Source organism: Ovis canadensis, chromosome 22 (assembly GCF_042477335.2).
Source record: "Ovis canadensis isolate MfBH-ARS-UI-01 breed Bighorn chromosome 22, ARS-UI_OviCan_v2, whole genome shotgun sequence".
Classification (NCBI taxonomy): Eukaryota; Metazoa; Chordata; class Mammalia; order Artiodactyla; family Bovidae; genus Ovis; species Ovis canadensis.
The window spans coordinates 60,766,662-60,791,859 of record NC_091266.1 but is presented as its reverse complement, the minus strand read 5'-3'; the positions used below and the strand labels follow the sequence as shown (position 1 = coordinate 60,791,859).

At 45.8% G+C, this 25,198-nt stretch overlaps 1 protein-coding gene across 2 annotated transcripts in view; it reads left to right on the top strand.

Moving 5' to 3' along the window:
• ADAM12 (ADAM metallopeptidase domain 12) overlaps positions 1 to 25,198 on the top strand; it is a 401,034-nt gene that overhangs the window by 315,676 nt on the left and 60,160 nt on the right. For both annotated transcript variants that reach the window (XM_069566850.1, XM_069566851.1), the window contains exons 12-13: positions 19,877 to 20,054; positions 24,551 to 24,640. In XM_069566850.1, coding sequence (XP_069422951.1) covers positions 19,877 to 20,054; positions 24,551 to 24,640 — 268 coding nt within the window. The remainder of the gene's footprint in view (positions 1 to 19,876; positions 20,055 to 24,550; positions 24,641 to 25,198) is intronic.

Below are 25,198 nucleotides of genomic sequence, written 5' to 3'. Positions count from 1 at the left end.
AAATTTTTGGCCAACCCAATATCTTAGGTCCAATACCAACAGGATGTGAAATGCTGCAAAACTCTAGATTTCAACCAAGAAATAATGTGCCCCATGTCATTTAAACTCCCTGGGCAGGGGCAGAATAACTGTTTGTTGGGTATTTGGGGCAAAGAGTCTCTTCTTGGGGGTGAGGCTGGGCCAGGGCCTGTGGCACTCCCCTGTCTCCAGTATTCCACCAGCCCAGAGAGGATCCAGCGTCACGAGCAGCTCACTGTGTGAATCTCTGAGCAGAAAGCTGATGTGAAATTGAGTGGTTTTCATGCTTTCTCATTCTTGATGAGCTCAAAGTGGCCACAGGAAATTCACTCTGTGCTTAATATCCCTGATTATCAAGTAGGCACAAATACACCAGCCTATATTACCTCCAAAAGTGGCTCTCACGACTAAGATTGTGTTGTTAATATTGTTAATAATTCAGAATTCTTGATTTTAAAAGGCCAGTAGAAGATGAGAGAGTCTAGACTGGGAACACTAGACTGGGATTTTAAGAGACCTGAGAGCCTCAATTCTGACACCAGCTGTTTTTGGCAAAACAGACTAATTAGTAACTGCACTGGCTCTTACGTTTTTATCAGTAAAATGAGTGAGCTAGTCTTTATCCTTCTTCCATTCCTTCCTCCATCAATCTATTCATTGTTTGTTCCATCTGCCTATATATCCATCTGGTCATCCATCCATCCATCCATCCATCTGTTCATCTTGCACATCATTCCATCCATCCATCCGCCCATTCTTTCGCTCACACAGTTCTGGAGGTATAATAGCAAGGCACTGCTTTCTGGTACCCTCTGTAATTTGGTGTAAAACCCTTCAACTTGGAACGTCTTCATGACAGTATTTAAGGATTCCAGCCAAATTACCCTGGAGATATTTGAAAATCATAGGTAGAAATGGTATTGTTAAGAGCTTAGCAAATCACTTTAAAAGCTTTTTTTTTTTTCTTACCAGGGGTTTGCTAATAGCCTTTCCTTGATTTATACCTTATTAGCGATTTCTAAGTTTCCTCTTTTGCTGAGCTTGTGCTTTTGTGTAAATCTTTTCTATTTGGTTCTCATTTGTGATCCCACATTCCTGTCCAGAGAGTGGTGTTTTTAATTTTCTCAGATGGAGAGAAACTTCCTAAGCAAGTGGGTGAATTAATCACAAAAGCCCACAGTAACGGGGAGGTCGAGCGTTCTGGCCACCTCAGTCATCCATCACCCATTGTAGAATTTCCAGGCTGCTTTTAATCTCCAGCATTATCTCAACGTGGTCATTCTCTTACCTCATAGGGTCCCCATGAGAGTGAGAGAGTGGATTAAATGAGATCATATGTCTTTGTAAATTACAAATCACTCCACAAATAGACAGTGTTATTATTATTGTTGTTCAGCTCACAGGAACCTTGGAACCACTGAAGAGTTAAAGGCTCTTTTTTCCCCCAGGATTCCTGCTCATAGTTGCTGGAAAGCATTTCTAGTGCCGTGTGAGCGCCCATGGTTTCTGTGTGAATGGCTCATTTTCAGCTGGCGCATGTCCAAACCTTTCTCCCAACTTCCTCCCCACTGCTGATTCAGACATGAGTAGCAAATGTTAAAAATGTGATTTAAGTCTCAGCCCCAAAGGTGACTTGCAAAGAGATGAATCAGGGACGGCTTTCATGATATGAAACTCTCCCAGAATCAAAAAGAAACAAGTGTTGCAGATGGTTTAAAGGAAAAAAAATGCATTCCTTAATACCCCTTGTTTATTCCTTATCAAAACATCCCAGAATTCTAACTCTGAAATTTCACCAACTGCCATCACTGACGAATGGGACCCAAAGGCCTGGAAACGGAGGGTGGAGGAGAGCTCTTTCAAACGTGGGTGTCAGGATTTCAGTTGCATGTTAGAGAAATAGTTGGAGGGGGTATCCTTACGGGGTCATATCATTAATTACTACAGGTCTTTGAGTGTGTGTGAGAGTGTGTGTTTTATGTCTTTGGATAGTTAACATTAAGACCTGTCTTGGAAATCACTCTTTGGCAAAAGCAAAATCTGGGGATTGGAGTGGGAGTTTGAACTCAGTTGAGTCCATCCATTAACGAGCTTCTTGGAGCGTTTGGCCTTAAGGGGTTGAGGGCTAAGTATGCCACATTTATGGGAGTAAGAAAAATAATTTGAATAATGTGAGCACTTTGGGGAAAGAATATTTAGTATAATAGTAAATGTCACTTCCGAGAGTAGGGAAAAAGGCAGGGTTAGTATTCAGAAATTACTGTCAGAACCTCCTCTTATTTTTTGTGGAAAATTTCCTGTTAAGATGAGAGTTGGAGTCATAGAGCCTTCTCGTGACGGGATACAGCTGGACTGAAACACTCAGTGACTCAGTTCCTGTAGCGGGTTATGCGCTTGGATACATGGTGGAGTTATTTCAGCCATGAACAGGACAGATCCTTTTCTTGTCCTCATGGAACTTGAATTCTTGTGAGGAAGACAGCCTTGGAAAGCAGTAAATTACAAAAGGCAGGTTGAGAGGAGATCTGTGACTAAAGCAAAGGAAGAGGGTGAAAAGCAGACGTGTTGGCTGGGGGACCGGACGTTAATTAGTGGTTTGGGGAAGAACTCTGTGGGGTTGATGTTTAAGCCAAGACCGGAAGATGTCCCAGGTGGCTCAGCAGTAAAGCATCTGCCTGGCAATGCAGGAGACGCAAGAGATGCAGGTTTGATCCCTGGGTGGGGAAGAGCCCTGGAGGAAGGCATGGCAACCCACTCCAGTATTCTTACGTGGACTGTCTTTCTTGTTTGGAATATCACTTTGCTGTTTCTCCAGTAAGATTCTTTAAGGGCTCTCCATCCAAGAACCACAAAAGAGCACACCTGTGTGTCTCTGGAAGGAATTACTGCCGTAGTTTTCATGCTGACCCTTAGATCTGGAGTTTGGGGCTGTTGGGTTTTGTTTAATCCAGGCTGACAAACAATTCTCAAGCAAAGAATGTGCGGCCCGGTTGCCAACAGGCAGTGGAGGGCAGTGCGTTCAGCACCCAGTATAATGTGGGCTGAAAAAATAAACGAGTGAGGGCCACCGCTTGCTCACCAGGGGTGTTGATCATTTACATTCTGCTGAGGTTGGGCGTTCACGAATACCGTCTACAACTAGATCAAATAAGCGCATTTAAGGTGGAAGCATCGCCAGTCCACTTCCGCAGAAGTGTGGATAACTGGCTCACTTGATTCCATATAATTCAATTCAGGAAACATTCACGGCATGCTTCCTTGCTGCACAGCTGTCCAGACGTGGAGCACAGCTGGATGGCTCCACCCAAGTTCACCCTTCTCTCCTGAAAACCGAGAGGACGTGGGCTCCGCCCTCAAGCCCAGACAAGCCAGCTACAGGAAGCAGGGCTGGGCGACCAATTTCAGCAAAAGCTCTCACTGACTCAACTAGTATTTTGGGGAACCTGGGTGTCTGGTCCCAAGGAGCAGGGTGGGCCAGTGGACCCAAATGGCAGGAGCCTTGACTTCTAGGCCCTTCTATTGTGACAAGGAAGATAGGCAAACTGGTGATCGCAGACCCAAAGCTCAGGGCTCTCCTCCAGGACATTTTGGGTGTCATGGGGCTTGCAGTCAGGGCACCTAATCTATTTATACAATACTGGGTATCATAACTTCATCTATAAATATATGTTATGCCTCTAAAAGATAAGGAGAAATTTTTAAATATTACCATAATAGCATTTAACACCTTTAAAAAAAATTACCAATAATTTATTGCAAACAAGGAGCGAGGTTGAAAGGGGTGTTTGTTGGGGATATTCCAGAGTGAAGTCCAGTCTTAACCAATCCCAGAAGAATTGCATAGGGTTAAGCTGACTCTTCTCAAGAATTCCTAGCTCATGTTACAGGAAAATTGAATTTATATTTGAGGCAGCTTCTATCCCTGATGACTCAGATGGTAGAGAATCTGCCTGCAACACAGGAGACTCGAGTATAATCCCTGGGTCAGGAAGATCCCCTAGCGAAGGGAGCGGCTACCCACTCCAGTATTCTTGCCTGGAGAATTCCATGGACAAAGGAGCCTGGCAGGCTACAATCTATGGGTTCACAAAGAGTCAGACACAACTGAGCAATTAACGCTTTCACTTTTCTCTCTGAAAATGTGATTCAAGAAACTAAAATTGACTGTACTTTTCAGTGAAAACTTCCCAAGTTTCGGATGTGGTAGGAGTTGACAGAAATCCGATGTATCTGGAAAGTCTATACCTTTCAAAAAACTTGCTTTCTTAAAGAATCAGTGAAAAATATACATAATTAAAGCTCACCCCCTTTTGAAATTTGAGGATCTATCTGAGGTCTTGAAATACGCTTATTATAAAGGGATTTGATGAAACTGGGATTGGAGAAAATTATTTCCCCATATCAGCTCTTCATTTGAAGGTGAGTTTTTTTTTTTCCTCAATGAAAAGTTTAAGAAAGTCTTCACTTCCTCCAAGTACAGCGGAAGGGATGGAAATCTTTACCCAAGGAGTTAAAAAGAAAAACAAACAGCAAGAAAATGAGGAACTCTAGTAACGTTAAAACACTATAGGTTAGAATCAATTTAATTATCCAACCAGAGTAATTGAGTTGGCTACTTCCTGATGTAACCATAAAGGGGAAATGAACTGGCAGGAGAGCCCCTCAGTACAGACTGTATACTTATTTCCTCTCCACAGGATTAGATTTTGCTCACTGAAAAAAATGAAAGGATTTTTCTGTAATCAGTGTAGACTTGGGATAGTAATAGTCACAGCAGCAAGGGCATGTAAAATGTCTGTTCCTCTTAAGCTAGATGCAAACCAGAGGTCAAGCTGGGAAGATCATTCCACGTGGCCTCTCCTCCTTGAATAACCAGTTTGGAAGAAATGAACAGAGGCAAAGTTGACTTGGGCCCTAGATGGCCCTGGGGTGTCTTCTATCATCGGTCAAAGGTATGAGGTGGGTGTAGTTATAGCCATTTTAAAGATGAGGTGATGCAGCTCAGAAAGTTAAATGAATTGCTTATGTTTTCAAAACTACCCAAGTGGAAGCCCCAGGATGTAAGGCTGAGTCCCCAGAAGCCAAGCCCCTGACTCTCCACCTTGCTGTCTTATCTCCAGTGAACCTCAGGAAGAGGAGAAGGGCATCTGCTTGGGGGTTCTGGTCAGAGGAAGATGCTCTTGCTTCCCACCTCAGGCTCCCAGGGAGCTCTGTGGTCCACACTAGATGGAGACTAGGGCGGCCATGCCACCCTGCCTCCTGGGATCCTCGCCACCACCTGCATCCTTTCTGTTTTGCTGCGTTCAGGCTTCATGTGGGGACTGAAGCCTCCCCAGTCCAGAGCCTTGTCCCCGTGTGACTTCTCGAAGCAGGAGGGCTGGCCCATTTTTAAGCATTGAGTTCTACAAATCTCCTTCAACTTATGTTACAACAGCAGAGAATTATTTCCTGTCATTGCTCGTTAATCCAGCATTTTATTTGTGGTAGAACATGTGTGAAAACATTGCCGCTGAAATTCAGCCAATACCTCCCCCCTTAAACACACACACACACACACAACAGCTTCCTCATTCCCCCAGGACATTGCTGCTGAAATTTTGCCAATACTTCCCCCCCTTACACACAAACAACACACATACACACACATATACACACACACAGAGCTTCTTCCTTTCCCCAGGACACGTGACACAGAGGCTGCAGTGTAACGTCAAGGGTAAATTCCGGGCCTCTCTGTGACCAACAGTATTCAGAGGGACCCACTCTAAGCTCTAGTGGGTCATGAATTTTGTCTGTCTTATTCACCGCTAAGTCCCCAGCACCTAGAATATAGTAGTGCCTGGTATATAGTAAATTTCAATAAATACTTCTGGACTGAAAGGATGGATGGATGGAAGGATGGATATATGGATGGAAGGATGGATATATGGATGGAAGGATGGATGGGAGCGTGAGTGGTTGAATGGATGGGTGATGGATGGGTACATAGGCTGATGTTTGAATAGGCTGATAGTAGATGGATAGTTGGATGGTGATTCCAGCACAATCAGATGTGTGCAGAGTTAATAGCTAAACTTTTTTTTGTCCATGAAACATAAATGCCTTGCATGTAGTGTAAATGCCTTGCATGTAATGCCCTGCGTGTAATGGCTAAACTTCCAGGGAGAAGATTCTGAGGCTGTCGTCTTTTATACTATAGTATCGGCTGCAGCGTCACCATTTTCTTTTATTGTATATTCCACATCAGCTACAATGGACTTATGATAACTGACAAGAACAGAAACCATACAATAAAAACAAAAATAAAAAAGAATAAGGACTGAGAAACCCCAGGTAGACAGAAGGTTGAGCCCACTCTTTCCTGTTTTAAACTCCATGGAGACCAGGGAGCAATTTGCTTTTAAAAGGCAGAGTCCTTCCAGAAGTGGCTTCTCCTAAAAGCCTGTGTTTAATTTTAGCAAAGTAGGAGGCTGCAAATAGAAAAACTAAAAGTAGTTGTAAGAATAAGGCCCTGGAGATCTCATAGATTACTCCCCAGCTTACAAAGACGTTTCTCAGTTAATCGTCACAGCTCTACAAGGAAAGGGCAGAAACAGTCACCTCCGTTATACAGATGAGAAAACCGAGGTTCAGAAAGGCCAGAAGCCTCACAGTAGATCAGGATCAGACTCAAGACATCAGCCCGCAGCCTCTGGCTCCTGCCTCTCATCTATTCCCCAGCCCCTCACCAGGTGTACTTGAGCAAAGGAACCTTCCGTTTCCATCCCTGGGGCAGTGGAAGGGGAGGGAGACCTACAGAGTCATCCTCACCACTCTCGAGTTGCAGGCTGCCCTGCATGCTACCCTAGCGTCGGGAGCTCAGTGATGTTAGAACAAGGCTGAGTAGACATCAGCCTTTGTTGGAGAGCTTGGAAGTATCTCCCATGACCACCACTGCTATCACGTTTGGTTAAAAGTGTCCTCCCTGTTAGAAATTTGCAGAGTGAGCAGATGTGACCACCAGCAGGTCCTACACAGGTCTGTCTCCTGGGGGGGAGGCAAGGACGCAGTTACCTCGACCTGTAAACCACCCTCTGTGAAGCCCCGGATCTGTTTAGGTCTGTCAAAGCCCCGGCCCTGACGAGCCCCACGCAGGGACAGTGGCCTCTTCTTGTAACGAAGCCGAGACACCGCCTCGGGGGGGCTGGGCTCCTTTCATGCGACACTGGTCCCCTGGCCGGAGTCCCCTGCCTTGCGGGACTGGATTCAGGAAAGAGCCATCAGAGCGTAGAAGTAAAAGGGCTACTTGCTAGGAACGCCCAGTGGCCGCCTGCGCACCTCTCAAGTGACCAGAGCTCAGCTGGTCTCCTTCTTTATTAAAAATTCTGGCCAATTATATTTACACTTTAATTAATTTCCGGGGAGGAGGGGGAGAGGAGGCGTAGGGGTCAAAGGTCACATGTTAAAACCATGAATTATAACGTGCCGGCAGATGGCTCCATTCTGGGCCCCAGGTGTTTGCTATTAACAATGGACATGTCCTACTAAGGACGTTTTTGATCATTCGCTCCCGGCCCAGTGGTTTTCTTCACCGTCTGCGGCCCATCTGGCGGCCCGCGGGGTTAAGCGTTTGGTCCTCGTGCGGTCACTTCCCATTCCTGGACTTGGCATGAGGTTGAAGCCGCTGGGGTTCTGTTCTGCCATGTAAGCCCGTGTGTTCAGGGTCACACCGGATACCCCTGGCCCAGCAGAGTGGGGCTTGGATCCACACACCCCTCACTAGCCCCCGGAAAACCCCAGCAGAGTCCCGTACGTTCCAGTGGACAGCGCTGTCCTCTGCTGGCAGCTTGTTGGGAGCCACGGGCTCACAACCACCCTCACGTGTGTGCGAGAGCGCGGGTGTGCTCCGTGAATCCCGACATCCAGCCCCAAGGAGGTTCAGGGAGATGCTCAGAGGTGCACTTGGAGCCGCAGGCAGGGCGGTGGCCCTCACTGTTACCTGCGCCCCTCCACCTCCTCCTAGATGCCCTCAGGGCTCCCCACCATTTATGCCGGGTCACATCCGAGGCTGCCCCGAGGCCCCTGCCCTGGGGGTGACGCCTGGAAGCGGCTTCCAGAGGCCTCCTGTCTGCTCTGGAGGCAGCGTGGTCGCAGAGAAGAAGCACGGGCCTTCAGGTCAGCAAGTTGGGGTTCCAGTCTTGGCGGTGGAACCAGAGGACTATGGCAAGGTGCCTAACCTCTCTGTACCTCAGTTTGCTCACCTGTAAAATAGGAATGATATAGTCTGACTCACCAGGCAGTCCGTGAGCCAGGATGCCCACCAAGCTCCTGGTCCACAGCAGGGCCTGGCTCAAGAGTGGTAACTGCTTTTCATGCTTATTAACACAGACGTGTGGAGTGAGATGAAGTCAGTAGTGCCTGAAACTGGGTGACCTTGCATGGCACCCCAGTCCTGCCAGGCTGCTGCTGACAAAGGCCAGTCACCCCGGGTGCAGACACCACCACCCACCCCAACAGGACATGCCTCTTGGTCACTCCTGAGTTCTTTGCGTGGTGATTGCAAGATTTTATTCCAGGGCATAATTGTGAAAAATCTGAAGATTTTTCTCAAGACGGCCTCAGAACTTTGGGGTTGAAACTTGGCTGAGCAAACTCGTCCCAACCAAGATCTCTTGCACCCACTGCTGTAAGTAAGCCCTGCATCCCCCCATCCCAGGAAGAGAAGACAGCAACAGCGTGAGGCTGGTGCTCCGGGAGGACCTAGGAATGCATTGAACTGGCCCTGAACTGTGAGTTACTGTTTGTTTTTGGAAAAGCTCTCCAAGCTGGTTTCAGATTTAGTGACAAAGAGTCAGGAGGTCCGTGTTGTCAGAGAACAGGTCGTGTGGAGGGTCAGGTCGATCTGTCTGTGGTCACATTCCCCTCCCAGCTCCCTCCTAGGCCTTGGCTATGGAGGAAAAGATTGCAGGAATTTGGGGAAATACAGTTTGGAAAAAGTTCCAGGAACTGAGAACCACGGCAACCACACAGCAGGTAACAGTCATCTAAACAGTGGCTTTGTGAGTGTTGGTGGCTCAGCTGGTTGTTTATGCTCCTAAGCCCATGTTCGGGTTCAGCTCACGACAGCCCCGCCCTTTGGGAATGAGCAGCGTCTTTGACGCCACATGTGTGTTAAATTGAGGGTCCTGTTTAACTGCTTGATATGCCTCTGCCTCCTGAATCATCTTTCTCTCGCGTTGACTTGTTCTTGCGGTTTTGCAGTTTAAAGAGGACTACGTTGGGGCTACAATTGTCAAGAAGTCTGCACCCTGTTGGAAAATGTTTCTAAGCACAGGCACTGGCGATCTGTAACTTGAAATAGCCAAAGCGGTGCCTCTAAATAAGGAAGAGAAGTACGCATGCTTTCAGGCAAATACTGGCAACTAGCATCGTTGAAATTAACCAAAGACATTCCCATTTTTGTGTGAGTCTCACCTGTCCTCTCCCTCAACACCCAAAGTAGTTGTTGTCATTCCCAGTATAGATGTGAAGACTGAGACTTGGGTGTAAGACTGAGCTTTAGTTTCAACAGATGAGTGCTCAGACTTCAGTCTTCCCGTTTCGATTCTCCTCCATCTCCTCTGTGCCTTGGAAAGAAGAGCCTCCCAGGCCTGTTGCATCCATCACTTTCACCGTCAGGAGAAAATAAAACTCCATTCCAGTTGCAGGAAGCAATCAGTGGGAAGCAGAAAGTCAGCAACGTACTTCCCCAAACCAGTATCCCTTTACCGTCTAATCATTTCTCAGCTGTAAAAGACGTGAGGTCTTCTTTCTTCGTTTCCAATCGATTTAAACAAATCTGGATGAGTTCCCATCCCTGGTTTCCTGCGATGCTGGCTTCTCCTGTCACACGGTTGTGTCAGCTTCAAGCTGTTCTCAGCAGCTGCCCACGTTCTGCCATCCTTCTTGCTGCGGTCACCTGCCTTTCTTTCCTGCAGTCAGCATGCAGGCTGTTGTCACCCCCAGAGCTTGGAGCTGGGGAACCCCGGGTTCTTTGGGACCCAGCACGCACTGATTAATGGGCAAGGAAGTCGAAGAAGACAGAGAGCAGTGACCTGCAGCCCCAGTGAATCCGGCCTGATTGCTGCTGCTTGCCCGGGCTGCCTAATTGCCAACAAGAGAAGATAATTCCCAGAGAGCTTTTGCAAGGCAGATAACGCCCGACTTCCACTGTCAGGCTTGATAAATGGTCTTAGTATGATTCACCCCCAGGAATACAGCCGTGAGACACACAATAGGCTCCTACAAGAAAAGAGCTTTCTGACTGCACATTTGTCAAAGTAAAAGGAACCCCTAATAATGTTTTACTTGGCAGCTTGGTGACGGCTGAAATATTAAGCTGTGACTGCATTTATGGTGGGAAGCCGTAGTGGCATTCCTCTTTTGGAAAGCAGGTTCTGTGTATGTGTTTTCTCCAGAATCAATGCAGCTGTTTCATCAGCTTTTTATTTCTAATCTTGCGTTCAGCATGGTAAATTTACCCCCAAGAGTCCTTGGTAGTTAAATATTAGGGAAAAGGCAGACGTGTCTTAACTAAGAAGGTCACATCTAAGCAGGAGCTGGTCACGCTGGCAAGGTGTCTGCAAGAAATTCTGTGTGAGCTGAAAGCAGCACTTTTTCCTGGGTCCTTAGGTGTAATCATTTTAAAGCATTCTTGTGCCAAGGGAAAGTATCATGCAAAAGGGCCTCTTTTCTGAATAATTCTCCAGCTTTATTGCTTTGCATCAGCCTGTCACTGCTATATGTCAATTCAATTAGCTGCTGTCCTGATGTATTTGGGGTGATTTATGAAAAGTATTAAAAAGCCCATTATGATGAGTTTGCCAAAAGCTCTAGAAGAAACTGAGGTTTGTCTTTTTTAAACTACCCACGATGGGCTGCAAGGGATCCTCAATGTCATGAACAACTACATGGTCTAATTCAATGTTCTTTTCATTAATAGTCCAAGGAGTAAGGCTATAAAATAAGGGAACAAAATGAGCTAAACGAAGGCAGAACTCTCCTACTTTGGAGTTTGAAGCGAGTGGGAGGAATTTGCTTCAAAACAGAAACATCTTTCTGTTCAGTCAGAATCTTCTGGCACCTTAAAGTACAACGATTAACCAGTGAAACTGCTCTAATATTTAACGATATTTGAAAATTCATTTGTGATTTGAATTTGACTTTAAGATTCTCATGAAATTTCTAGCACATGCCTGCGGTCACGTAAGGTTTCAAAATGCTGTATATCGAGCTTTTCTTAGAAAAATGGAACCACAGGGGAAAACAACTATTTCTAATTTAAATGCAAGAAAAGTGACCTGCAAGGCACCTGGTTTGTATTTCTTAGACTTTACACCATATAAAGTGTGGATTTGCCCATGTATTATCTTTATAGCATTTGAATTTTAAACCTAGGTCATTGCTCCCAATCTTTAATTTTGATCGTTTGGTAAATCACCAGCACCATCAACTAATGAATAGACACACAAATTGTGATGTAATCTTACTTCCAATGGAATACTATTCAGTTATTGAAATAAATGAAGTACTAGGAGTGCTACAGGATGGATGACCCTTGAAAACATGTTGAAAGAAGCCAGACATGAGAGGTCACACGTTGGAAGGTTCCATTTACATGAAATGTCCAGACCAGGCAAATCCAGAGAGAGAAAGCAGAGCTGTGGTCGACAGGAACTGGAGGAGTGGGGTGAGGAGTGTCTGCTTCATGGGCTGGCTTTTTTTCGGGTTGGGGTAGGGGGCGCTCAGGAAAACGTTCTGGAATAAGTGGTGAGGTTTGTGTAGCACCATAAATGTATAAAAGCTGGGGACTGTGTATTTCTAAGGGGTGATTTTTGTCATGTAAATTTTACTTCGGTTTAAAATGAAGTCACCTGGAGAGCTTGTTGAAACAAAGTCACGGGGCCCCCACCCCTGAGATCTTCCAGGGCAGCAGGTCCAGGTGGGGTCTGAGCATCTCCATTTCTGCTGGATTGCCAGGTGATACTGATGCTGGGACCACTTGAGGGGCTCTGATTCAGGCAGGTGTTGAGTTGAGAGAATGGTTCCTCCCCCATATGTAAGTCCAAGCATCAAGGCCGTACTGATCACTGTCCATGTCTCAGCAGTTTACTGTGGAAAATCCAGGGCTGAACTGATATCCTCAGTGAGGAAAATGAGTTTTTCAAATAACTACACTTGGGATCAGATCTAGTTTCTGCCATCTCCCAACTTTGCTTTGCCTTTTTATTTTGCTTGTATGTTCAGTCATGTACAACTCTTTGCAACCCTATGGACTGTAGCCTACCAGGCTTCTCTGTCCATGGGATTATCCCAGCAAGAACACTGGAGTGAGAACTCTTAAATGCCTTCACCTCATTTGCAAAGTAGGGATAGCAAACCTATCTCATGGGGTTGTTTTAAAGTGTAAATTTAAAACAGCATAAAGAAGAACATATTACTATGAGAAAGTACGCACCATATCATCTAGCTTAAAGCAGGTTCTCAATAGTTATTCCAAATATATACACATATCAATTCAATGTAATGAATATGCTTATATATTTATATAATTTATACATTAGGATAAATGTGAATAATGTGGCTGCATTTCTAGCATTTTAGTTCTATGGGTGGAGAGGCAGCATGGGGAGTGGGCGTGTCCAAGTAGTTCCCTTGACAGAGGCCCATCAGGGAAAGATGGGGAAGCCTGGAGCCACATTTTAATCATCACAGGATCCTCCTCAGAGCTTTAACACAGCTGCTTCTCCTGTGAGTGAGCAGATGAATGAAGGAGTCGTGAACACGCCACACAAAAGGTTTCATTTTGGTGTCATCAGAAGTTCAGAAGCAGGGTTGGTACTTGGGAAGCAGGGTGATGAGCTTGGCCATACCAAGCATTTTCCTGGAGTCATTCTTTCATGAGGCTATGTGTGTAAATCAGGATTCTATTATAGTTAGAGAGATCTAATATTTGGTATCATCAAATTCCCTTATCTCTTGGCCTGAAATCATTTTACTTTTTACTGAAGCATAGTTGATTAATAATGTGTCAATTTCTGCTGTACAGCAAAATGAATCAGCTATACATTCTTATCCTTTTCTGTTACTGGTTTATTACAAGATGTTGAATATAGTTCTCTATGCTATACAGTAGGGCCTTGTTGTTTATCCATTCCTTCTATATACTAGTTTACGTTTGTTAACCCCAAACTCCCTGTCTACCCCCTCCCTCACCTCCCACCTTGGCAACCACAAGTCCATTCTGTGTCTGCGAGCTTGTTTTGTAGATAAGTCCCTTAGTGTCACATTTTAGATTCCACAGGTAAGTGCATCATACGGCATTTGTCTTTCTTTCTGATTGACTTCACTTAGTATGATAATCTCTGGTTGCTGCAAATGGCATTCTTCTGTTCTTTTTTATGGCTGAGTAATACACCATGACCTGCCTCTTGAGAAACCTATATGCAAGATAGGAAGCAACAGTTAGAACCAGGCATGGAACAACAGACTGGTTCCAAATAGGAAAAGGAGTACGTCAAGGCTGTATGTTGTCACCCTACATCATGAGAAATGCTGGGCTGGAAGAAGCACAAGCTGGAATCAAGACTGCCAGGAGAACCTCAGATATGCGGATGACATCACCCTTATGGCAGAAAGTGAAGAGGAACTAAAAAGCCTCTTGATGAAAGTGAAAGAGGAGAGTGAAAAAGTTGGCTTAAAGCTCAACATTCAGAAAACGAAGATCAAGGCATCTGGTCTCATCACTTCATGGGAAATAGATGGGGAAACAGTGGAAACAGTGTCACACTTTATTTTTGAGGGCTCCAAAATCACTGCGGATGGTGATTGCAGCCATGAAATTAAAAGATGCTTACTCATTGGAAGGAACGTTATGACCAACCTAGATAGCATATTCAAAAGCAGAGATATTACTTTGCCAACAAAGGTCCATCTAGTCAAGGCTATGGTTTTTCCAGTGGTCACGTGTGGATGTGAGAGTTGGACTGTGAAGAAAGCTGAGTGCCGAAGAATTGATGCTTTTGAACTACAAGGAGATCCAACCAGTCCATCCTAAAGGAGATCAGTCCTGGGTGTTCACTGGAAGGACTGATACTGAAGCTGAAACTCCAATACTTTGGCCACCTCATGCGAAGAGTTGACTCCTTGAAAAAGACCCTGATGCTGGGAGGGATTGGTGGCAGGAGAAGGGGATGACAGAGGATGAGATGGCTGAATGGCATCACCAACTCGATGGACATGAGTTTGGGTGGACTCCAGGAGTTGGTGATGGACAGGGAGGCCTGGCATGCTGCTATTCATGGGGTCGCAAAGAGTAAGACACGACTGAGCGACTGAACTGAAGTGAATACACCATGGATGTGCCATGTCTTCTTTATCTGTTCCTCTGCCAATGGATATTTAGGTTGCTTCCAAGTCTTGGCTATTGTGAATAGTGATGCTATGATCATAGGAGTGATTGTATCTTTTTTAATCCAGTTTTGTTTGGATGTATGCCCAGGAGTGGGATTTCTTGATCATACGGTAACTCTAGTTTTTTTGAGAAACCTCCATACTGTTCTCCGTAGGGGCTACACCAGTTTATATTCCTACCAACAGTGTAGGAGGGTTCCCTTTTCTCCACACCTTGTCCAGTATTTGTTAGTTGTAGATTTTGTAATGGTGGCTGTTCTGACCGGTGAGAGGTGGTACTTCATTGTAGTTTTGATTTGCATGAAATCATTTTAGATGACCGAATTCTGTCTCTTTTGGGAGCACATTGGGTTAGATATAGTTTTTAGGTACTCTCCTCTTCCTTCCCACACACTGGTCAACCAAGAGGATTCCAGCTTAAGAAGGGAGTTGATGGGCAGACCCTTGTCAATCAAAACTGGTTTTCTTTAAAAAAAAAAAAAAGGTGGGGGAGGGAATACTACCTTAAGCAGTTATCAGTGCCTGGTCCATGCAGGGCAATGCTCCTCCCCCCCTTTAATGATGTCCCATGGTCGTCTTTTGCCATCCAATTGACCTCAGAGGGCCTAGGAGTCTTCTCTGGGGAGGCGGTCGCTCCTCTGGGTATGTGTCACTGAAAGAAGAACCTGCTGCTGTCTGCTGAACAAAGTCCTCTAGGACCGTCACACCTGCCCATACCCCTTTGCACCGGCTCCTCCCTCTGCCTAGAACATTTTTCCTCCAGGTGCGCCCAGCTTCTTCCCTCACATCCCAAATGCCTGCCTTCCTGTGTGGTCTTCCCTGATCATCATCCCCTAAGAGGTCAAGACCTCCTATATCCTTCCCCCCAACCTGTCTTATTTTTCTCCTTCATGTTCCTTCCTTTCTAACCCATAATTTACTCCCTTATCTTCTGTGTTATCTGTCTGCCACACCAGATGCAAGCTCCACCATGGCCAAGATTTGGGTGTGTGTTTTGTTCACTCCTGTCTCTCCAGGACCTGGTACAATGCTTAGCACTCAGGTGTTGAATAAATACGTGCAGAATAATTGAATGATGACTGGCAGGGTACTCTGCTCTTATTCCTCCAAAGCCTGACTTTCTTGAAATGCCCCCCAATAGGGCTCAGGAATATTCTATCAGAAATAGTCACCTGTTCCCCATGATGAGAAATCATGAAAGGATGAAGGCAGGTACAGAACGCTCCCTGGCCACATTGCCATTTGTCATCAAATGAGAGGTCTTGGAGGATGCAAGTGGCTTTTTTCCACTCTCCCTTAGAGGTGAAATGTTGACCAGTCCCCACGGAGAGGACAGGAAAGTATGGGGAAGGGTTGCAGCCTTCCTAAGGGGCCACCCTGGGGTCCCTCGGAGAGAGTCAGGAAGGTCCAGATCGGAGGGAAAGATGCCCCACTCACATGTGCTCGGGGCAGGAGCCGTGAGCCGGCAGCTGGTGGAGGTTTTCCTTGTACTGACTTTGAAGTCAGGTGTCGCGCTAGTGAAACCGGGCCGCGTGGTGTAAGACCCGGCTCTGCGATGGAACAAAGGACCGGTGTCTGTGACCTCCCCCACACCTCCCACAGTGCTACTGTGCTGTTAAAACAGGGACCTCTCTGTGACAACCTGGAGGCGTGGGATGGGGTGGGCGGAGGGGGTTCAAGGGCGAGCGGATATCTGGGTACCCACGGCTGATTCATGCTGATGTATGGCAGAAACCAACGCAACGCTGTAAAGCAATCATCCTCCAGTTAAAAGCAAAGTTAAAAGACAAGCAGACAGAGGCACCTCAAGGAATTAGTGCCCGGACGCTCTTCCTCAGAGCAAGGTTGGGAAGCTATGAATTGCATGGATGTTATCCATGACACTAAACAAGAAAAAACTTTTAAGAGCATCTGGGCTTTGTCCTTCAACAGAATAGGGGCAAGAAAAAAAAACTGTCACACAGATTACTGGACTCTTATCTGACCATACCCAGCACAGACACGGAAAGTCGTTTTTTGCGACTAGTGATCTGTTCTCCTCTCCCAGATGCTCTGAATTTAAATGCTGAACTTACACTGATCTCATTCATCTTGTTTCTGTTCCTTTTTGAATGTCAACCCCCGCTAAAAGAAAAAAAAAATCAAAATGTATTTGTTTTGAAAGACAGTGAGATGGGAGGGCTTGTCGGAGCTCTGCCTGGAGCTGGTCTCAGCCCTGCACACGTCTTGCTGCCTTGGGAACTGGGTGGCTGATAACCCCTCCTTCACTGGGCTTCTCTCAGCTGCTGTGAATCTTGGTGTAAACCCTTCCCAAGGTTCACAGTCGATCCAAGTGTCTCTCCTAACTCCCTGTTACCATTTTCTAGAAATCAGTTTCCTCCCAGAATGCACTGGTGAGCTCTCATCACAACACCTGGTTGGGCATTGTTGGCATGAGAGTGAAATTTAGCCTCCAGGATCAGGCCTGAGATGGGGCATTCTGGGAAAAGCTCACACAGGAGAAGGTTCAATCTCTTCTACTGCAAAGGACTGTTTTCTATCCTCTGTGCAATACATCATATTTTCCACACAAAGCCCTTCTCAATGGACACAATTACACTCTTTCTTATGGTTCATCATCTGAAGCTATTCAGCATCACTTTGATACCAGGAATAATCAGTCTGTCTGCCCAGGAAAGTTACAAAGAGTTCAAAAGGAACTTTGTTACAGCACTCCAGATAAGTCTTGGTTTATTGCTGGTGTATCCGAGAGCAAGACTTTACATGTATTAATTTGCCTGTAGATTAGAATTATGCTTCAGAGTTAACAACCTGAGATAGATAGAAAACATTTGGGGAGGTAGCAGGGTTACCCGTTTGGCCCTGGAACTCATCACGGGCTTGAAATATTTCCAGATTCAGTCATTGAGTGGTGGCCAGTCTGTCATCATCAGGGAGACGGAACAGCACGCATTGGTTTGGCCAGTTGACTGGGATCTAATTATAGTGTCATCCTCTAAACGTCAGCATGGGAGAGGATGCTTGGGCTTGCTGGTGGGCAGGCTCTGCTGCCTCACTAAGTAATAAAACTTGGGTTTCTGGGGGGCTTAGCCCTTATAATTGCTGCCTAAGACATGGGAAAATGCATTTGTAAAAGAGTCAGATGTTCTCTAAATGGTAGGGAACGCTAGGAGGTGTAGAAAGAACCCCCAGTTTCCAGTGGCTTACCGTCCTAGGCAGGGGTTCCCTTCCATGTGCGACCGTGGGGCTCTGTGCTGTGCGGTGAGTTGGGACCAGGTGATGTTCTGCCTCATCCCCTGCTAGGATGCTAGAATGCTCTGAGCTCAGGGAAGAGGAAGGAATAGCCGCTTAATTGCATGCCGTTTCACCCCTGCTAATTCCGTCACCAAGAATTGTCACACAGCCCGTCCAGGTGTGAGGGGGCTGGCACACCCCTCGCGGCCAGGGAAGGGGGAGATCGAGCTTTGCGGGGAAATTGACCAACCTTGGCTACATCCCTTTGCAGGCCTGGCTTGTACAGACAAGAGCAGGACCCACGCTTCTGACCTCCGTTCTTTTAAGGCTGTGCCTGAGGAGACGGCAGTTTGCCCTTCATGGGTCCAAACCAGCATCAGCTGTGCTCTGACCATCATCCCCTATGGAGATTATGTCTGTGAAGCCAGGGAGCTGATAAGCTCAGTCATTTGTACCTTCCCCCTGCCTCAGGGTAGCAACTGCCTTTATTACTTTTTAACTGAAGTATAGCTGATTTACAATGTTGCATTAGTTTCTAGTGTACAGCAAAGTAATTCAGTTATATATACTTTTTGATTCTTTTCATTATAGGTTATTAAAAGATACTGTATTAATATGTCATTCCCTGTGTTATATACTAGGTCTTGTTGGTTTTGTTGTTCAGTTGCATCCAACTGTTTGCAACCCCATGGGCTACAGCACACAAGGCTTCCCTATCCATCACCAGCTCGCAGAGCTTGCTCAAACTCATGTCCATCGAGCCGGTGATGCCATCTAGCCATCTCATGCCCTGTCATCCCCTTCTTCTTCTGCCTTCAATCTCTCCCAGCATCAGGGTCTTTTTCCAATGAATCGGATCTTTACATCAAGTGGCCAAAGTATTGGAGCTTTCGCATCAGTTCATCCAATGGATATTCAGGGTTGATTTCCTTTAGGTTTGATGGTTTGATCTCCTTGCAGCCCAAGGGACTCTCAAGAATCTTCTCCTTGTTGTTTATCTGTTTTATATATAGTAGTTTGTTATCTGCTAACCCCAACCCCCTAATTTATCCCTCTCTCCCTTCTGCTTTGGCAACCATCGATTTGTTTTCTATGTCTGAGAGTCTACTTCTGTAAATAAGTTTATTTTTATCATTTTTTATATTCCACATATAAGTGATATCAGATGATTGGTCTTTCTCTGACTTCTCTTGGTATGGTCATCTCTACGTCTGTCCATGTTGGTGCAGATGGCATTGATCATCCTTTTATGGCTGAGTAATATTCCCTTGTACACCTATGCCCCATACCTTCTTTATCCATTCATCTGTTGATAAACACTTAGGTTATTTCCACATGTTGGCTATTGTAAATAGTGCCACTATAAACATAGGGTGCGTGTGTCTTTTTAAAATTAGTCTTCATCTTTTCTGGATATATGTCCAGGAGTGGGACTGCAGAATCATATGGTGACCCTGTTTTTAGTGTTTTTAAGGGCCCTCCATGCTGTTCTCCCTAGTAGCTGCACCAATTTACATTTCCACCAACAGTGTAGGAGGGCTCCCTCTCCTCCACACCCTCTCCAGGCTTTATTATGTGTAGACTTTCTGATGATGGCCATTCTGAGCAATGAAGTTAGAAAACTTCCTCACATAGTTATATTACAAGCTACAGGTCCTAAGTCTTCACTCTCCATTGTATCATTTCACACAGAACTATTAATGATGTCTGTAATGAGACACTGTCTAGAGTTGTCAATTTGAAAACCATCCAAAGGTCATTTCTTTGGGAATAAAGCACTTGTGGCTTAGATGGTAAAGAATCTGCCTGCAGTGCAGGAGACCCAGGTTCCCTCTCTCAGTCAGGAAGATCCCCTGGAGAAGGGAATGGCAAACCACTCCAGTATTCTCGCCTGGAGAATTCCATGGACAGAGAGGAGCCTGGCAGGCTATAGTTCACGGGAACACAAAGAGTCAAATATGACCGAGCCGGTAACACTTCCTCATTCAGTGGTGCTGGAATGGTGCAGGATTGGACTGCAGGGTTTAGCTGAAGGTGCCTCATTTTAGAGCATTCAAGCTTTTGTTCACTGAGAGAGTGACCACCCGCCCAGATGATGTCCGTGGTACCCACGGACATCACACACTCTGGCACAAGAAGTGATGCACAGGCTATTCTGTTCCCTGACGACTGACATCCTGCCTCCTTCCTGCAGGTTCCCCTTCCCCATGATGTTCAGCAGCTGCAGCAGGAAGGACCTGGAGGCCAGCCTGCAGAAGGGCATGGGCATGTGTCTGTTCAACCTGCCGGAAGTGAAGCAGTCCTTCGGGGGCCAGAAGTGCGGGAATGGATATGTTGAAGAAGGAGAGGAGTGTGACTGCGGGGAACCGGAGGTAAGAGAAGCGTTTACAGAACATTTGTCTCACGTTTACGGCTGGGCCAACCAGCAAGAATTTGAAGGAATTGTGCCGCAGAACGAATAGTGCTGGAGAATCAGGGTGGGAAAGTCCTAGGGCCACCTTGAGCAAGCTTCATAAGCCAGGATGGCCTTCTTGAATGCTAAGTATTGCGTAAAATTAAGTTGTATCACTGGTTTAAAGAGATAAAGAATCTTTTCTGTTGAAGGACACGGCAGCCTCGGGAAGATGAGGACAAGAACAATGAAAAAGCATTTAGCTTTGAATTTGACAGAGAAGAAAGCCTTGGAATGCTGGCTTCAAATGGCTCTTAAGCCCCAAGTCTTTCTCTATGCAAGGTGTGCAGCCCGAGGGGAATTTGAATAAGCAGCGTTCTTGTTTAACCAAGAGCTGCCTCCCGAGTTGAAATTCTACCCTTGTCTCCTCAGCCTCCTCTGTGTATGTGACCCGAGGCTCCCAGTCTCCTGCCTCTCAGCTTGTCAGCTTTCAGAAGCAATAAGTGAGAGCAGAGAACATTTTTAATCCAGGAAAAGGCTTAGTTCACCCTGCTTTCCAGCCACCATCAGGACATTTTTGTGCTTCCATAGGGCCCAGTGTAAAGTTAATCAACATCAAAATTGTATCAGCCATTTTTTTTTAAATCTCTGAATAATCTTGGGAAGGAGAGAGAAAGGGCACAGGGAGACAGCCTGGTAGAACAAGAGCCGCCTCAAAGTTTGGAGGAGGTTGTGTTTAGAATAAATCAAAGTTACCTGTTTGCATAGCAGGCTGTCTATACATGGGAGTCCCTCTCTGGGAGATTATGCAAGCTGTAGTGGTAGATAAGTTCAGAGTGGGTATTAGCTAAATTCACAAATGGGCCTGGTGAGGGCTTAGGAAGAGCACATCTTGGAGGGCTGCTCTGAAAAGGGGATTCTAGGATGGAAGGAGACTTGTGCTGAGATTCTGAGACTTCCCTTGCATCGCTGTGTTCATCAGACAAACAGCTGGTTGTGGACTCCTCACCGTATCCCACCCTCTCTAAGCCTCTGAGCTTTTCCATGGCAGCAGGAATAACCTTAGACTCTATCTGACCATTCCTGTAAGAATATTGAGAGTGAATATAAGTGCTCGGGGACGGGGGTTGACGAGGCAGCTTGATCAAGTGTTTCTGTTCCCTTGCCAAATTCAGGATTCGCCCAGGGTCACAGCGCTGTCCATGAGGGTGTTTAATTTTGCTCACAGCACACAAAGCTTGGTTACTATGCAGGAACAAAATCCTAATTATGGCCTTACAGAAACTCTTTTTGATGAGTGGAGAAAAACTTGAAACCATCTTGGGATGGGTTATACGAAGGGGAAATTGTTCAGAGATTTTTTTTTTTTCCTAATTGCTTAAAGGAAAAAAAAAACAACCAGTTTAAATTACTCCTGTTTCTCAGGAGAGGTCAGGTTGACTTGAAATGGTTTATCTTTTGTTTGAGCTCCTTGTAATTGTTTATTAATTTAAATAAATTTGGCAGCTCTCCCTGAAGCCATGAACTCTCAGGTTTGGGATGACTCTATTAGCAGCGTCATTTATTCCATAGACCAGCATGGCCACCGGCATCCCTGCCTCCCTCCGTATCAGCAGGGTTAACGTCGCCACGGTTACCATTTCCACCACATCACTGTTGTCATTTCCACCACCGCGGCATCTTCACCTCCACTACCGTCACCAGCATAGCATCAGCAAATCCTTGAGTGCCTGAGATTTGCCGTTGATATTGTGACCTTCTCTTTTACCCCCATCAAGGAGTCCCTCAGCTTTGACAGGGGGGTTACTGTCTCTCCAGGCAACTTATTGCCTTGCAGGACAGCTTTTGATGAACTCACACTCCTTGCTTAGGCAGAGCTATACTCTGCCTGCACGCCATTCTGTGTGTAGGGCCCTCGTTTAATAAGTCCTTGATATCTGAAGAGAACTCTCATTCTCTTCATCCAGAGTTCTTTCTCCCAAGAAATCTTTGAAAGTCACGGGCAAGCTTTTTGCCTCAATTTTTAGTTTGCTAATTCTTATTTTGTTTAATTTGTTTACTTTTTAAGATCACACTGTGCTCTGATGGTATGAAAGCCCATTTCCAGTTTCCAGACCAATACTGTGGTGATCCTGGGTTCTTTATTCCCCTACTTGGCACTCAAGCACTGTGGATAACCATCATGGCTTTGTTTCCTATCAGCCCATGCATCCCCTGGACCATAACGCACTCTGGTGTCACCACCGCAGTGAGTTAATGGGTCAGAACCACTGCCCCAGCTCACAACAGGACCCAGCTTCTGCTCCCAGAAATAATGGCCGCCCTTTTCAAGAAGATGCATTATTGTCTCAGCCCAGTTCATGGTCCCTGAGAACCTCTGTCTACTACCTACAACCCAAGAATGACAATTAGGGCATTTGCTGAAAATCCTCGCACGGCTTCATTCCTCTTCCGTCGATGGAGGCTGAGCGTTCGTCGACTCTGTTGAACTTCTCTATTGAACACTAAAATAATAGCTGCATCAACGGATGAAGCATTTGTCTCTTCTGATAAACAGAGTTCTGCAGAAGAAATAGATTCTGGGTAGTTAAAAGGCAAGTGAGTGCTGAAGCCTTGAGTCCAGGACATTAGATTTATATCCACCATAAGGGTATCCTGACAACTCGCTCATTCTTCCAAGCTAATAGGGTTGAAAAAGCAGCCTTATCTCCTTGTTTAAAGTCAATTGCATGCCAGTAGCTTGCAAATATCTTTTAAACTTAGTTATCTTGCTCACATTATCAATCCCTTTTGAAGTCAAAACCATGCTACTTGGCTTCATTTCCATTTGAACTTCTGTGTATATTATTTAGCAGTTTCCTCGGGAGTGGGGGGGGGGGGTGGGGCGGGACGGGCGGAGATAGGGACCTGGTTCTTAAAGAGTCTTACAAACCAGTTTTAGGATGGCTGATTTACCTTAGAAGTGCAAGGGAGTGTGTAATCTGTCACTGGCCCATGTGTCATTAGAAGAGCCATTTAGACCATACGCCCAGGACAGCATCGTTATGCCTGTGGTGACAGTGATCAGCAGTACCACCGATGGACTCCGTTTATAAAAACACAACAAGTTCCTGAATGTTTTAGGCTTGTAAATCCATGAGTTGGAATTCCTTACTGTCCTGAAAGTTACAGTGTTGGCTTCTGGTTGGCAGTTTTCTTCTACTGTATATATTACACACTCTGGATGTTTATGAAGTCCTTGAGCAAATTTAAAATTGAATAACCTGGGGTGTATGTGAAATAGAAGTGAGCAGTCACTGGGAACATCATTCATAGAGTTTTACATGGGATACAGTTGAGATATCCTGGTTGAGCCATAAATCTGGATTATCAACGTTTTATTCATTGCATTTATGATACTGATGATAAATTCATTCATGGGAGATGGTTTGAGGAGTAAACTGTTACACTATGAAAATAGTATGTGATGGGCCTGTACCAATAATATATAAATTCTTTAGCACAAACTATATATAAGAGAAAATAAAAGGACATTGATCAACTCAATTCTGAAGACTCTGTTGAGCTCCCCTTTCTAATGGCAATTCAATTTCTTCTAAAATGTGTCAACTCCAAGTTACCAGAATGTCCTAAAGCACACAATGTCATAAATACATTGAATAGATGTGTGCAGGCCTTCTGTTGAGAGCTAAGGAAAACTATAGCCTCTTGTTTCTTTATGCGACAAAAAATTGGGTACCTGTGGAATGCAGCGTAACACAGGAGTTCACTTCCTCTCTCACATTTATCTCAGAGAGGACCATCCATCTACTATTTGACCTGTTTAAATCCCTTGCAAACCTGTGGGCACAGCCCACAGACCTCCTTCCAGTCTCCTGCTCATTCTGAGGTGCTTTTCTGACCTGAGGAGTGTCTCGGGGGGCAAGACACCCTCCCTGTGCTGACCAAGGGTCCGGCTGCAGATTCAGGTTGGACTGCTGCGGTTCAAACACAACTATTTTGACTTCATTTCCTGCCACTGTGCTCTCCGTTAAACTTTGGATCAGCCTTTGAAGAGTTAAGTTTGTATGCATCTATGGAGACTTTTAAACATGTTCAAAGGGCTCCAGTGATCCTGATACAGGTCACTGCATTGAGGCCTGCAGTCCTCACAGACATACACACGGCCCTACCCGCTGCCTATGCCAATGGCCTCCGGAGCCAGCCAGCCTTCTGTCCCAGTCCCTCACCCCATCGTGAAAGATGCTTGAGTGCTACTGACTTTTCCCAGGGACACACACTCCCAGGCAGTTCATAAACACTTACCAGAAGCTCTGCTTTCTTCCAAAGGAAGATAATCCTCGGTCAGGCTGGTTTTCAGCTCAAGAGCCAGGCCCTCGGGTTCTTTCTTCCCTTTCCAGTCACTGAAGGTGCAACCTTTGCTTTTGGTGAGTAGTGGCCCCCCAGTAACCCTGTCAAACCTCTTCCCATCTCCAGGAATGTCAGAATCTCTGCTGCAATGCCACCACCTGTACCCTGAAGCCAGACGCTGTCTGCGCGCACGGACTGTGCTGTGAAAACTGCCAAGTGAGTCCTCCTGCTCCCAAGGTCACCCACGGGTTCTGCAGGTTCAACACCGATGTGGGGCGAGCTACGGGGCAGGGTGATTTCCCGGCACTCGCTGCTGGGGAAACTGTGGTCCTTATCATGCAAGCTGATAGTCTCTACCTCCTATTTTTATTATCTTCTAATCTTTGTGTGAAATGCACATTTTAATGCTAAGTCATCTGTAGTAAATAATTAATGAGCCGGAAAAGAATTGGACCAAAAACTCAGGCTCCCCATTAACTGTTCTGGCCGTGCTGTTGGAGAAAGTCTTTGAGAACCAGTCCCCCCTCTCGCAGGGAGGATTCACGTCAGGTCCCTCTGCTCCATCCCAAGAATGTCTGCCTGCTGGCTGAGGCAGTGGGTGGGTTGTTCTCCACAACCTCAGCATCTTGCTCTTGATGACCCCTGACAGAAGGTGTTGGCTGATGCAGCCCAGCTAAGTTGGCAGTTTTAGACTCTGCCATTTTCTGCCACCCCAACTGCATCCGTGTTGGCAGTTCCATCGTTTGTCTCACTGTTCACAGCTGAGATCTGGCA